The sequence below is a fragment of the Acipenser ruthenus genome, chromosome 18 (genome assembly GCF_902713425.1).
Source record: "Acipenser ruthenus chromosome 18, fAciRut3.2 maternal haplotype, whole genome shotgun sequence".
Classification (NCBI taxonomy): domain Eukaryota; kingdom Metazoa; phylum Chordata; class Actinopteri; order Acipenseriformes; family Acipenseridae; genus Acipenser; species Acipenser ruthenus.
In genome coordinates, this window is record NC_081206.1 from 13,287,423 (window position 1) to 13,301,199 (window position 13,777).

The 13,777-nt window shown below is 41.5% G+C and overlaps 1 protein-coding gene across 4 annotated transcripts in view; it reads left to right on the top strand.

The window, feature by feature from the left end:
• The window catches only part of LOC117421428 (SPARC-related modular calcium-binding protein 1-like), a 177,346-nt gene extending 167,433 nt beyond the window's left edge, over positions 1 to 9,913 (top strand). For 3 of the 4 annotated variants that reach the window (XM_034035852.3, XM_034035890.3, XM_034035908.3), the window contains one exon: positions 8,009 to 9,913. In XM_034035852.3, the coding sequence (XP_033891743.2) occupies positions 8,009 to 8,025 (17 nt within the window). In that variant the 3' untranslated portion in view covers positions 8,026 to 9,913. The remainder of the gene's footprint in view (positions 1 to 8,008) is intronic. The other variant, XM_034035861.3, reaches the window with a different exon arrangement.
• Positions 9,914 to 13,777: the final 3,864 nt, after the last annotated feature.

Genomic DNA, 13,777 nt, shown 5'->3' on the forward strand with positions numbered 1-13,777 from the left:
TAGATCCTACCTTACAAACAGACAGTTCTTTGTTTCACTGGGGGAGTCTGTGTCGGGTTTAGCAAATATTACCTGTGGTGTCCTTCAGGGTTCGATTCTTGGTCCGATATTATTCTCTTTATACATGTTACCTCTAGGCCAGATTATTCATAAACATGCTGTAAATTTCCACTGCTATGCTGATGATACACAGTTATACATCTCTGTGAAACCTGGTGACATTAGCACAACATCAGCTTTACTTGAGTGTATCACTGACATCAAAACTTGGATGTCCTTAAACTTTCTGCAATTAAACTCTGATAAGACAGAAGTGTTGATAGTAGGCTCTCAGCAACAAATTGATTTATCAAAAATACATTTGGGGGACTTAACTCCTAATTTGAAGTCTGAAGTGAGAAATTTGGGTGTTATTTTTTATTCTACTTTAAGTTTCGAGTCGCATATTAAAATGATTACAAAAGTATGTTTTTATCATCTAAGAAACATTGCCAAAATTAGATCATTTCTGTCTTTATCTGATGCTGAAAAAGTAATCCATGCTTTTATTTCATGTAGACTGGACTACTGTAATGGTCTTTTTTCTGGACTTACTAGCCAAGCTTTATTAAGGCTGCAGCTTGTGCAAAATGCAGCTGCAAGGGTCCTTACCAAAACCAAAAGGAGAGCACATATAACTCCCGTACTTGCTTCTCTGCACTGGCTTCCAGTGAAATATCGAATTGATTTTAAAATTCTATTGCTTACATTTAAAGCACTAAATGGAATGGCACCAGATTACCTCTCAGAGTTGTTGTCTCTTTATCAGCCTCGGCGTGCATTGAGGTCGACTAATAGTGGCCTCCTCTGTATTCCGAGGGTGAGGCTCAGGAGGAAAGGAGAGGTTGCTTTTTGTGTTCATGCTCCGCAGCTGTGGAACTCTCTCCCCGACCATGTCAGAGGCTCACCTACAGTAGCTACTTTTAAATCTAGGCTTAAGACCTATTTTTGTAATTTAGCTTTTTGATTTTATATATTGTTGTTTTTAGTTGTTTTAAACTGTGTCTTTTTTCTCTTTTTGCGATATATGATGGGTTTTTTTAACCTGTTTAACTTATTCATCAATTTATGCCATTTTATTAACTTTGATTTTAATCTTTGTGTTCTGTTACCTTCTTTTTTGTTTTTTGTGCAGCGCCTTGAACCTTGTGGTATGAAAGGCGCTCTATAAATAAAGATTATTATTATTATTATTATTATTAGTTACCTCAATTAACCTCCACCTCCTCCACTCTGAGGTAACCCTGTAGTCCCCCAGCCAGCTTCCCTTGTGGAGGCCTAGGATTCCCTGGGCCTCTGCTGATCCTATCTACACAGTCCTGCTGGTAACCACAGCAGCACCAGCAAGAGCAGTGAGCTCACCTGTTTATCCTGGCACAGTGTCTTCAACACAAACAGTTTGTGAACCTTAATGGCCATAACATCAGACCTTTCAACAGCTATTATACACAGGCCTGCTAGGTTATTATTATTATTATTATTATTATTTATTAAACAGCAAGGCTTTTAAAAGCATCTCAGAATCTTGCCAGCCAGGTGTGCGTTTTTATGCAGAGTACAAAGTGTTGCAGTAACTAACTACCACTGTACCTACTGGGTGAGTTCAAGAACCTAGCTGTTAAAAGCTTCATCAGCCCATGGGAAGCCACACTAGGGAGGTCTCTGTATGCTATCAGTGCAGCCTGAAGGAGCCACGCTGTGTCAATGCAGTTCATTCTTGATGACCCCACATACAACATTGAACAAACTTTCAAACCAGTGTGATACAGTTGAGTCTGGATACACTCATATCGTGACAGTGTTTAAAGAACAAGGTTTTGATAGGGTAATGAATAAACTTGATTAGGTTGGTCATCACATTAAGTTATTTTCTATTAAACCGTTTTCACAAGTGGTAGTGAAACTCAAGCTGGTAATGTTTAAGCTAGTTAGCACATTAATCAAAAATGGAAGAAAAACTGTGGATTTTGGGCTCCTTGTTTTCTGTGTTTAACTGTGCTATTAAGGTCAATGTTTGGCAAACTTGATGTCATTTTGTGTTTCCTGTTCCTGATAAAATAAATAAACTGGGGTCTAGCTTGCAAGTTAAATTTGAATAACTAAAGATGACTGAGGTGCTTTACTCAAAAAAAACCCAAACATATTATTTCATTAACACGTTCCAAAGAACATAGAGAGCTAGATTCTCAAAGCTATTGACTCCAAATCCTCATTAGCAGATAGGAGAAATGCACCCAATAAAGCTTCCAAACCAAAAATAAATAACTACAGATTTTAACATATGCACTTGTGAGTAGTCTTAAGTTGTTTCTTATTAATTTTAGAATTGCAATAGTGTTCCCTTTCATGTATGAAATGTAACCATTACAGAATGGGTATTATTTATTTATTTTTTTTGGATTTTAGCAATATACGAGACATTTTATATTATTTATGTAATTGTTTAATTACTGTTTTTTGTTGAGAAAGTCTTTTCTCATTGTGTTTTTTCTGATTTTACAGACACTGATTTTTGTTTAAATATAGATGCTCAGTAATCGTATCCCGCTAAGCAGTAAATGGCAACATAACGCAGAATACATTTCAGTGTAGTTCTCGAACTGACCTATAGTGAAAAAACAAAACAAAAAAAACACCTTTGCACAGTGGAGTGTTGAAAGGACTGGCTCAGGAAGAATGGAAATACCCAAACAGCAATGAACAGTGAGTAAGCAAGATTCGCAAGAACCAGACTTTTGCTGTCTGGTCAGTGGTTCTGACCTGATGCTGTACAAATTCCCTTAGAACCGGATTTCTGGTCCAAAACTGGACAGTTGGTAACCCTACTCAGCTAGAGCAGCTGCTGGGCTCAGCAGCACTGCACGAGGTACTCGCTTCAGTTGTTGCTTACAACTTCAACTCCAGTATCTTAATGCTGTGACAGCTTTTTAGCAGCATCATTGCAAAGGCTGTTAGGTCATTCTAACAAGCAGGCTTCCCTCAGTCTTGTGTTGGTACTGACTGAGTGGTTTTGCCAGTGGTTTTTACAGATGGACATCCCTGTAGGTTGCCACCCACGGTGACTGCATACTGTACCGTGTTAAAGTCATGAACCAGTGCCGACCAGGCTCAACCAGTTCTGAACCAGTACCGGCCCGGTTCCAGCCCCAGTACCGACCCGGTTCCAGTCTGCTACCGACCGCTCCCCCTCCACATTAAGATCTAACTGGCAGCTATTTCAGCTTGCCATGTTAAGATTGGCTCGGTCTCCCAGGAGCTCACTTTCTGGCGGGCAATTTTTGAAATGGGATCGACGGCTTTGGCCGCCTATGAAGGACATTGTTCCTCGCTAGAAGCTAAACATGGTGCTAAATGCACTCAATGTGAGCCTCTGCATTCAGCTGAGCTGAAATTTTTATAATTTTTACCTCTGCAAAGCAGGGGAGTGAGATGCAGGCATTCTCTATTGCAAAAGCCTGCTTAATTTTTGCAGAGGACAGGACAAAGGTCACACTTCGTACCAATCCTGCCTTTTTGCCGAAGACTATCTCAGCATTCTATCTCAACGAGTCTGTGGAATTGGAGGCTTTCCATCCACCTCCTTTCCAGTTTGACAGAGAGCGACCGCTCCATACAGTCTGCCCATTCCACCAGTTCGGGCCCTAGCATACTAGGTTGACAGAACGGAAAGTTGAGGGCATTCAATTTTCAGGATTCGTGTCTTTCGGAGGTAAATGGTTACATTTTGATTTCAGGGAACCAAGGTATGATAATAACCTAATGTTTTTTCTTCCTTTTACATAAATATTGCACTCATGACAATTTGGAATAAATAGCTTTGAGAATCTGGCCCAAAGTGTCCTATTTTATACTGAGAACAATTCCCATGCAAAATAATCATAACATGGAGTGTATTAAAAATACACTGCGGACATCCATTCATTTGTTAGTCAGCAATTATACATAACTTAAAGCCATCGTTATTGATAGTTTTTTTAGGAACATCTTTGGGATGCACTTAAGTGTTCGCTTGAGACTGGGAAATTGTGTTGAATTAGACAGTATGCTGGATTACAGAGTTACAGTAAAACATCTAATACTGCACCTAAATAAAGGAAAATAACAAAACTGTTGGAATGCTTAAAACTAAACTATACTAAACTAAACTATACTGTACATACACAGTATAATAAACACAATACTGCCTCAGCAAACTTTAAAAACAACAGTGCCTCAACCACATCTTTACCTGTTATTAGCACAAGCCTGTTTAAACCATTCACACTGAAAACTGTGATTTTATTTGTTGTAGCTGCTAGTAAAACAGTGGCACATTGTGTTGTGTACCAGAGCATATAAAAATGCTAAAGTGATCAGTATTTTACTGTTGTGTTTTTTACGCTATAGGAGAGCCTGATCTGGGTGAGCCTCATCTGGGAGAGGTTCGGGAGAGCAGAGATCTAATGATGGGTTCTGTCTCGTAATACAGTGTAGTATAGTCTGGTAAAGCTTGTAGCGTTACTAGAATGTATAGTTTGCAGTGCCACCCACAGATTGGATCTGGTTACTGTTCATGCTGTTGGGAGCCATTTAGCAGGAGCTTTATAACACCAGGTTGTCGTATACCTAGCTGTGTTATGAATCATTGGGATCCTTCAAGACCTGACTTGACAACGTTTTGATATCAGCCAGCTCCTGTAAGCTAGTCAAGCATTAATGGGCCGAATGGCCAGCTCTTGTTTGTAAATATTCTTATGTCTCATTGTGATACTTGACTATCTGTCTGGGATATCTGGTAAAATGCATTGGTGTCACAGAGAAGCTTCATGGAGCTGCATGCATTCATGCCACTGCCGTGACAATCAGGCAGCTCAGTTTGCTCAGATGTTTTTTTTCTTGTTTTAATTTCCCACAGCTGCCACTGAGGTCAGGATCTTGGCATAAATTATTAGTGATTTAAAAAAAAAAAAAAACTGCTTGAGTCACTTTGTGCTTTAGAAAATGAAAGGTCAGTTAATTTAATCGAATGTTGTTTTTGAAACATTTACAGCATTTTAGCAGAAGCAGTGTTTTAGCAGCAGCAGCTCCCTTTTCTGACAGCCTCTCTCTTCAGTGCTGTGGACTGACAGTCTCTCTTCTCTGACAGCCTCACTCTTCAGTGCTGTGGACTGACAGTCTCTTTTCTCTGCCTCTGTCTCTTCAGTGCTGTGGACTGACAGTCTCTTTTCTCTGCCTCTGTCTTTTCAGTGCTGTGGACTGACAGTCTCTCTTCTCTGACAGCCTCACTCTTCAGTGCTGTGAACTGACAGTCTCTTTTCTCTGCCTCTGTCTTTTCAGTGCTGTGGACTGACAGTCTCTCTTCTCTGCCTCTGTCTCTTCAGTGCTGTGGACTGACAGTCTCTCTTCTCTGCCTCTGTCTCTTCAGTGCTGTGGACTGACAGTCTCTCTTCTCTGCCTCTGTCTCTTCAGTGCTGTGGATTGACAGTCTCTCTTCTCTGCCTCTGTCTCTTCAGTGCTGTGGACTGACAGTCACTCTTCTCTGCATCTGTCTCTTCATTGCTGTGGTCTGACAATCACTCTTCTCTGCCTCTGTCTCTTCATTGCTGTGGTCTGACAGTCACTCTTTTCTGCCTCTGTCTTTTCAGTGCTGTGGACTGACAGTCTCTCTCTCTGACAGCCCGTTTCCAATCATTAAGGAGGAAGCGCAAAGATGGCATTGTGATGGAAATAGTACAAGTCTCATTATTGTGCTTATATAATTATTCAATTTAATTTCTCCTATATGTCTTTCAGATTCGTATTAGCGAATGCATACAGGGATATAATGGAGGCGCCCATACAAACACACACACCTTCAGCCTTATCTTTAGAACCTCTAATCCAATTGTTCTGAAACTTTTTTCTTCAGAACCACTCCCCCAAATTTGATAACATTTTACATGTTGCATACTGTGAGTTCGTTCTCCTTGTACTTTTGGTTATAGTGTTGATGGCACAGGAGTGCTTCTGAAATGAGGTCCTGTGGAAATGCATGTACACTGAACTGCTCCACAAACTCAAATCAGCACTACTTTTATATAAGGACTATCAAAGCATGTTTTGTCTTAGTAAGGAATACCACACTTTGAAATGTGGTCACGAAACTCAATTTAGTTTTCTTTAGCATGAGTTGAGCTTTTATGTGTTTGTAAATATGCCGTCCCTGTCTCTTCAACTAGTAATATCTCATAAACCCTTTGAGATGCAGACTTCATTATTTCAATATCATGGAAAAATCTAACGGTACCCCTCACTTTGACGTTTTGGTTTCCTACTGATAAACACCTTTCCTAACTGGCTCGGAAACTTGAAACTATACTTAAAGAAATAGCTGCATTATTATGACCAATTGCACTTTTACAGCTTTCAAGCCTGGATCAAAATCTTGTGCTTGGAAAAAAATGCTCTTGGCCAAGTATAATGAATTTCATTGCAAGCACCATTTTAAACAGGCATGTGCAGGGTTTGGAAACTGTCACTTATAATTGTGAGTTCAGCGAGGACAATGTTCAACAGAAACCAATGTGAGAAATGAAGCTCCAGAAAGTGGAATAGAATTGAGCTGCTCAGCTTATTGCATTGCCCTGCGTGGAATTTCACACTTCATTTCCTGCACTGCCCCCCCTTTCACCCCATCTGCAAGCAATCTGGGATTCCAAGTTGAAATCCCCCTGCGATTAAACTATTCCAGGCTGCTACAGGTGATTGATTGCTCCCAAAGCAGCCCCATTCCCCCAGGGGAGCGCTGCAGTGTCTGTCTCAACCTTTACCGCCTCACTGCTCTTGATATCCTTATAGAGCTATCCCTCCCACTGCCTTGTGCAGTGGAATCCAAACTATAAGAACATTCTTTAATTGGAATGACTGTGAATTGTACTATAAGAACATTCTTTAATTGGAATGACTGTATGAATTGTACTATAAGGACATTCTTTAATTGGAATGACTGTATCAAATGTACTAAAAGGACATTCTTTAATTGGAATGACTGTATGAATTGTACTATAAGAACATTCTTTAATTGGAATGACTGCATGAATTGTACTATAAGAACATTCTTTAATTGGAATGACTGTATGAAATGTACTATAAGAACATTCTTTAATTGGAATGACTGTATGAATTGTACTATAAGGACATTCTTTAATTGGAATGACTATGAATTGTACTATAAGGACATTCTTTAATTGGAATGACTGTATGAATTGTTCTATAAGAACATTCTTTAATTGGAATGACTGTATGAAATGTACTATAAGAACATTCTTTAATTGGAATGACTGTATGAAATGTACTATAAGGACATTATTAGTAACAATGAGATGGAAGAGAAACCCCTATTTGAACATCATTCTCTGATATCTGCTGTTAATAGGCTTAAACATACTTTCTTTCCAAAAAATGTGCTTGTTATATAAACAGAATACTCCATGAACGTTTATAGAGTGCTGTGGTTATTCGCTCATGAGGATGACCATAAACAACCCCTTCACCCCTTGATTACAGTACCTACACTACTCAGTGAAGGGTGCTTCTGGAATGTATTGGGTCACAAGCAATCATGATTAGTGGCTTGTTTCACAGATCACTACTCTTGGACTACCTAACCTACAGTAACATTGGATAGTCCAAGATTAGTGCTAATCGGTGGTCTGTGAAACTAGCTTTTTGAGTTAAACATTATAAAGAGTACATTTTTCTCAACTTATATTAAAAAATATATTTCATTACTCACACAGAAGAATAACACTGTTGGTTAGCCCACTCAAAAATCAATAGGCCAGCCTGTGTTTGCTTTGCCAACTGGAACAGAATAAACTAGACTGTTGGCTGTTTTGTGACCAGATTTTCTTCTTACAGATGCAGTGTAGAATACAGTGTGTAATATCAAGTTCTATTCTCAAAGTGGTTGTGACACTGTGCAGAGACTGATGGCTTTTTTCTGTTCCAGTAGGACGCCTGGTCTGAAGAGGGACAGTCTCATGAGCTGAGAGAGAGAGAGCAGAGGAAGACAACAGTAGCAGGCTTCCATTTGCAAGCACTCAAAAAAAGAAAAAAAGCAATAATGATTAAAGCAAAAAAAGTGGCACCAAAATATTTGCACTTTCTAAAAAACAAAACTATTAAACGTTACCTGTTTTTTTTTTTTAAGCATAACGATAAACATTGACAGAAACAGCTACTTGTTTTGAAAGCAGTCTTTCATGACTTATGTGTGATGTACTGTCCCTTCTGCCCCTTTGTGCTGTACAGTATGGGCCTTGATCCACTTTTTGTCCCATTTTGGCCCATGCATTTGTTTTCTCACTCATTCATATGACCCTGGCAGTGCTACCAACCTGTCAGCAAAAAGTTTCTTCCTCCAGGCCAGTGCGCTGTCCACATGTTGCCAGCAGTTTTCCTTCCCAGTCACCGACAAGTAGGTCATTGTAATAATATGACTTTCAAACATATGTACACTGACTGGCCAACAAAACATGCATAATGTAAGTAAATGAGAAAAAACCCATAGTCCACAATGTATGTAAGCAGTGATGTCACATGTAATTGAATTGACTACACCTGCAGCCACAATTATGAGAAAACAGAAGGATCTCAGTGACTTCACAAGGGGTTGGTAGTGAGTATGCGCCTGGCCAGCCTGTGAATCAAGACAGCCCCTCGGGTGTTCCTGGAATTGCAATGCTTGCAGAAAACCACCAGCAGAAAGCATTACTCCTACCACAAGCGGGTCGTGACGGATCGAGACCACAGACATGTGCAATGTATTGTGACCAACAACTGACAGTGTGCTGCACAGGCACCTTCAACACGGTGCAAGACATGGCACTGGGAGCAGTGCATTGTGGGCTATTAAGTGAGTTCTCTATTAGTTTGGCCAGTCAGTGTAAATACAGCTCCATGCACTCAACCTGGCGGCCCCTCTTTCCAGATCACAGAAAATAGAGGTTTAACTTAAATCTTAGAGGTTTATTACCAAATTCATTAAAAAGGAAGGACTGAGTTTTTTTACCCTTTTCCCGGATCATGGAGCACACAAGTTAATTTCCCCACATTTCAGTGCAAGCTGCCAACAGGAAAACCAGGCAGGACTGCATTTCAGTGCAAATCTATTTCAGTGCAAATCTATTTCAGTGCAGGCTGCCAGGGGGAGATCTATTTCAGTGCAAGCTGCCAGGGGGAGATCTATTTCAGTGCAGGCTGCCAGGGGGAGATCTATTTCAGTGCAGGCTGCCAGGGGGAGATCTATTTCAGTGCAGGCTGCCAGGGGGAGATCTATTTCAGTGCAGGCTGCCAGGGGGAGATCTATTTCAGTGCAAGCTGCCAGGGGGAGATCTATTTCAGTGCAGGCTGCTAGGGGGAGATTGATTTCAGTGCAAGCTGCCAGGGGGAGATGTATTTCAGTGCAGGCTGCCAGGGGGAGATCTATTTCAGTGCAAGCTGCCAGGGGGAGATCTATTTCAGTGCAGGCTGCCAGGGGGAGATCTATTTCAGTGCAGGCTGCCAGGGGGAGATCTATTTCAGTGCAAGCTGCCAGGGGGAGATCTATTTCAGTGCAGGCTGCCAAAACGAGATGGTTAAACTGTGGCAGCCTCTGTCGGTAGTCTCAAAATGGAAGGATTTGTAATACAATGGCAAGTAACTTGTAAAATAAAGCCATTACAGCTCTCAAGGTGAATGCTTACTGTGTAAATATGTATGATATGTGTCTCGGAGGCCTTTGGTTACACTTGTAAGGTGTGGGTTTTGCTGTTCCTTTAAGAGCGTTTGCAGTGGGGAGTTCTCTGTAAGTGTGCTGTCCTTGCTGATACCCTGGGATCCAGCTGCAGGACTGTGTTGGGGCTCCTACCACAACACCAGCGTCTCCATAGCAGGTGATGCAGACAGTGTATTAGATCAGTTCAATATCTAGGAGCTTCAGATGGCATTGTATTTGATTTTTATAACTATTCCCTTTTTTATATTTCACCCTGGGTTCTGCTGCTGAAATGTTGAGTCGTTAACATTGTTCTCTAAATCAGTCTTCATCTGGCTTCCAGCTTGTCTGGAGAATCTGAAATCAGTCTTCATCTGGCTTCCAGCTTATCTGGAGAACCTGAAATCAGTCTTCATCTGGCTTCCAGCTTGTCTTGAGAATCTGAAATCAGTCTTCATCTGGCTTCCAGCTTGTCTGGAGAATCCAAAATCAGTCCTGCTAAAAGAAATTTGGCCAATATCGAAAACGATAAATAAATAAATATTTAAATACACTGAATAAACTGTAACACTTTTGTATTTGGAAAATGGTGTATTTAAGCACAAATTAAATAATTAGCACAAATAGGTAACTTTATTTTTACACATTTGAATGTAACTATAACAGTTGAAAATTACGCTTTGTATCTGCTCTATATGCACTCTGTGATACATTATTAATCTAGAGCAGCGCCACGGTTACAAATATTTGATTGTACAAAGTTCAAAGAAGCACAGTCTGTCTGGGAAAGCAGACATTGTGAAATGGTTTAATTACGCATTACATTGTTCAAACAGTGCTCCCCATTCAGTAAGACAGAGAAAGATTAATGGAGTGGCAGTAAGTTCATTTATATTGTGTATGGTCCATGGTACAACTGAGAACTTACAATGTACTCAGAATTCAAAATCGTGTTCAATCTAAATCGATTTTTGCCTGATTGGCCATCAGTGCAACTGGAGCTTTCTAGTGGTGTGTGGCTGAAAGGGGACAAATCAGTGACATCTACTACTACCACAGAGCAAGTACTTTTAAGGGAACATCAGCAACACCCAAACCTCTCCATTCTACCTGTCTCATAGACTTTTACTTACTCTGTTAAATATGGAAAACAAACATGGATTTGTACTATAGCCTGTTGACTTTTTTATTTGAAATAAATAAAAAAATATTCAGATGTATCTCTTGTTTTCTTTCTGTTTGTATGAGTGCTGGTGTGAACTTGAAAGACAGCTTGTTGGTGTCGTTGCCTCCCCATGTCTCACAGCATACCTGAGTACTGACACAACCAACGCCTCCCCATGTCTCACAGTATACCTGAGTACTGACACAACCAACGCCTCCCCGTGTCTCACAGCTTACCTGAGTACTGACACAACCAACGCCTCCCGTGTCTCACTGCATACCTGAGTACTGACACAACCAATACCTCCCCATGTCTCGCAGCATACCTGAGTACTGACACAACCAACGCCTCCCCATGTCTCACAGCATACCTGAGTACTGACAAAACCAACGCCTCCCCATGTCTCACTGCATACCTGAGTACTGACAAAACCAACGCCTCCCCATGTCTCACTGCATACCTGAGTACTGTCAAAACCAACGCCTCCCCATGTCTCACAGCATACCTGAGTACTGACACAACCAACGCCTCCCCATGTCTCACAGTATACCTGAGTACTGACTCAACCAACGCCTCCCCGTGTCTCACAGCATACCTGAGTACTGACACAACCAACGCCTCCCCATGTCTCACAGTATACCTGAGTACTGACACAACCAACGCCTCCCCATGTCTCACAGTATACCTGAGTACTGACTCAACCAACGCCTCCCCATGTCTCACAGCATACCTGAGTACAGACACAACCAACGCCTCCCCGTGTCTCACAGCATACCTGAGTACTGACACAACCAACGCCTCCCCGTGTCTCACAGTATACCTGAGTACTGACACAACCAACGCCTCCCCGTGTCTCACAGCATACCTGAGTACTGACACAACCAACGCTTCCCCATGTCTCACAGTATACCTGAGTACTGACACAACCAACGCCTCCCCGTGTCTCACAGTATACCTGAGTACTGACACAACCAACGCCTCCCCGTGTCTCACAGCATACCTGAGTACTGACACAACCAACGCCTCCCCGTGTCTCACAGCATACCTGAGTACTGACACAACCAACGCTTCCCCATGTCTCACAGTATACCTGAGTACTGACACAACCAACACCTCCTCATGTGCGATTGTTTACATATCCCCCTCTTCTAGTAAAAAATGTACAAAGTGTGCCCCCATTCTGAAACCAAAAAAGACAACTTATAAAACTAGCAAGAAAAAATATTCAAATAGTTTTGCACCAAAAACAGTCCTATACGGAATAATAAAAAATTACTTTTCATATTCCTAGAACTACAGAAACAAAAGGTTAGTTCTCAGGCCTTCACCCTGAGGGTTAAAGCGCTCCGCTCTCAGTATTCAGCCCTGACATGCTGACTCTGTCCTGGGCTAATCCGAGGTCTGTGCTGGTGCCAGGGATGAATGCCATCATCCTAATCTAGGTGCTGGCTGGGCATCAGGAGTGCCCGAGAGGACAGCCATGCGCAAACAGAGCACAATCCCCAGGAGCAGCTGGAGCACATATGTCTGCAGCCCCACATGTGGCATTCTACATCCAGAGTGAAGTTCAAAAGCATTTCATAATGATGTAGCTCCTGAGGGATGCGAGCAGCGTGAACACCCAGCGGGCTGTGAGAGTGTACGTGCGTCTGTGTGTGTGAGTGCTCCCTGCGTTTGATTTGGACTACTGGTTCTGAAAACAGGGACTCAAGAGAATCATAAATCTATCTTGCCAAGGCAACGAGAGCTCAATACCCCCCAGTACATCGTCAAGAGTCTTTCCTATTACAATTCACAAGTCTTCAACTGCAGCCTGTGGTCTTTCTGCCCCGGCAACCAGTCCTTGACACAGAGGCACAGGTCATCTGTCAGGCAGATAGATAATGTTGTGCAGGAGCCAGACAGAACAATGGTGTTCTGGTTCAAGTATATCAGTTACAGCTCACTGCTTGATAAACAGGAGATCGAGACGGAGGTTCAATAGTCACTGTATGCTTTCCAAGACATTCTTGTAAACAAGTTGTTTCTTCTCAAAGCCTGTTAGAAGCAGTTTAGATACAAAGATTTACTAGCTGTGTAATAAGAAATGCTATCCCTAATATTTTGTAACTTAAACCTGTGCACACAAATACATAGGTCCTCATAATTCTCATCATAATTGCACAGTTAAAAACATTAGTATAAAATCAAGAATGTGTCGGATTACAGCCCAATGCAATCCGAAACGTCAAGCGGAGACAAGGAGTGTATGATAAAAGTCTTGTGAAGATTGGTGCAAGATCAAAGCAGTTATCGTGTTCACCATCTGAAACAAAAACGCATTGGAAATGTGGAAAATCGTCAAGTTATCAAAAGTGCTCAGCCATTTAAAGTGGAGATTTCAAAAACACAAGCCAAGTTTCAAGAAACCATTGGGGCAACCTTGTCCAGCACAAAGCAAATAGGCACAAATGTAAAGGGTTAGGAAGCAATCATTTGTCATTTCTACCATTTCAATTTCGGCTGTCGTGCTCCCCACCGGGTTTTCCCATTTATATGGGGGAAGCTGAAATCCCCCATTAGGATGGCTTCTCCTTTGCTACACACATTTTTAATGTCATTGATTATTAAGATTATTTTGTTCAGTATCTGAATTTGGCGGTCTATAGTATGTCCCTATTATTATGCCTGTGGAAGGGTGGTGGGTAATTCACTGACACACAGGACACAGAGAAGTAATTCCGAAACACCGCACAGGTGCCCAGTTTTATTATGGGAGCTTAATTTCTTTTCAGCCCACAGAGGGCGCTGTTGTCTGTGGTCTGCCGTACCAGCTATGGTAGCGACAGAGCCACAACTATACCGGGGCGGTACAGGGT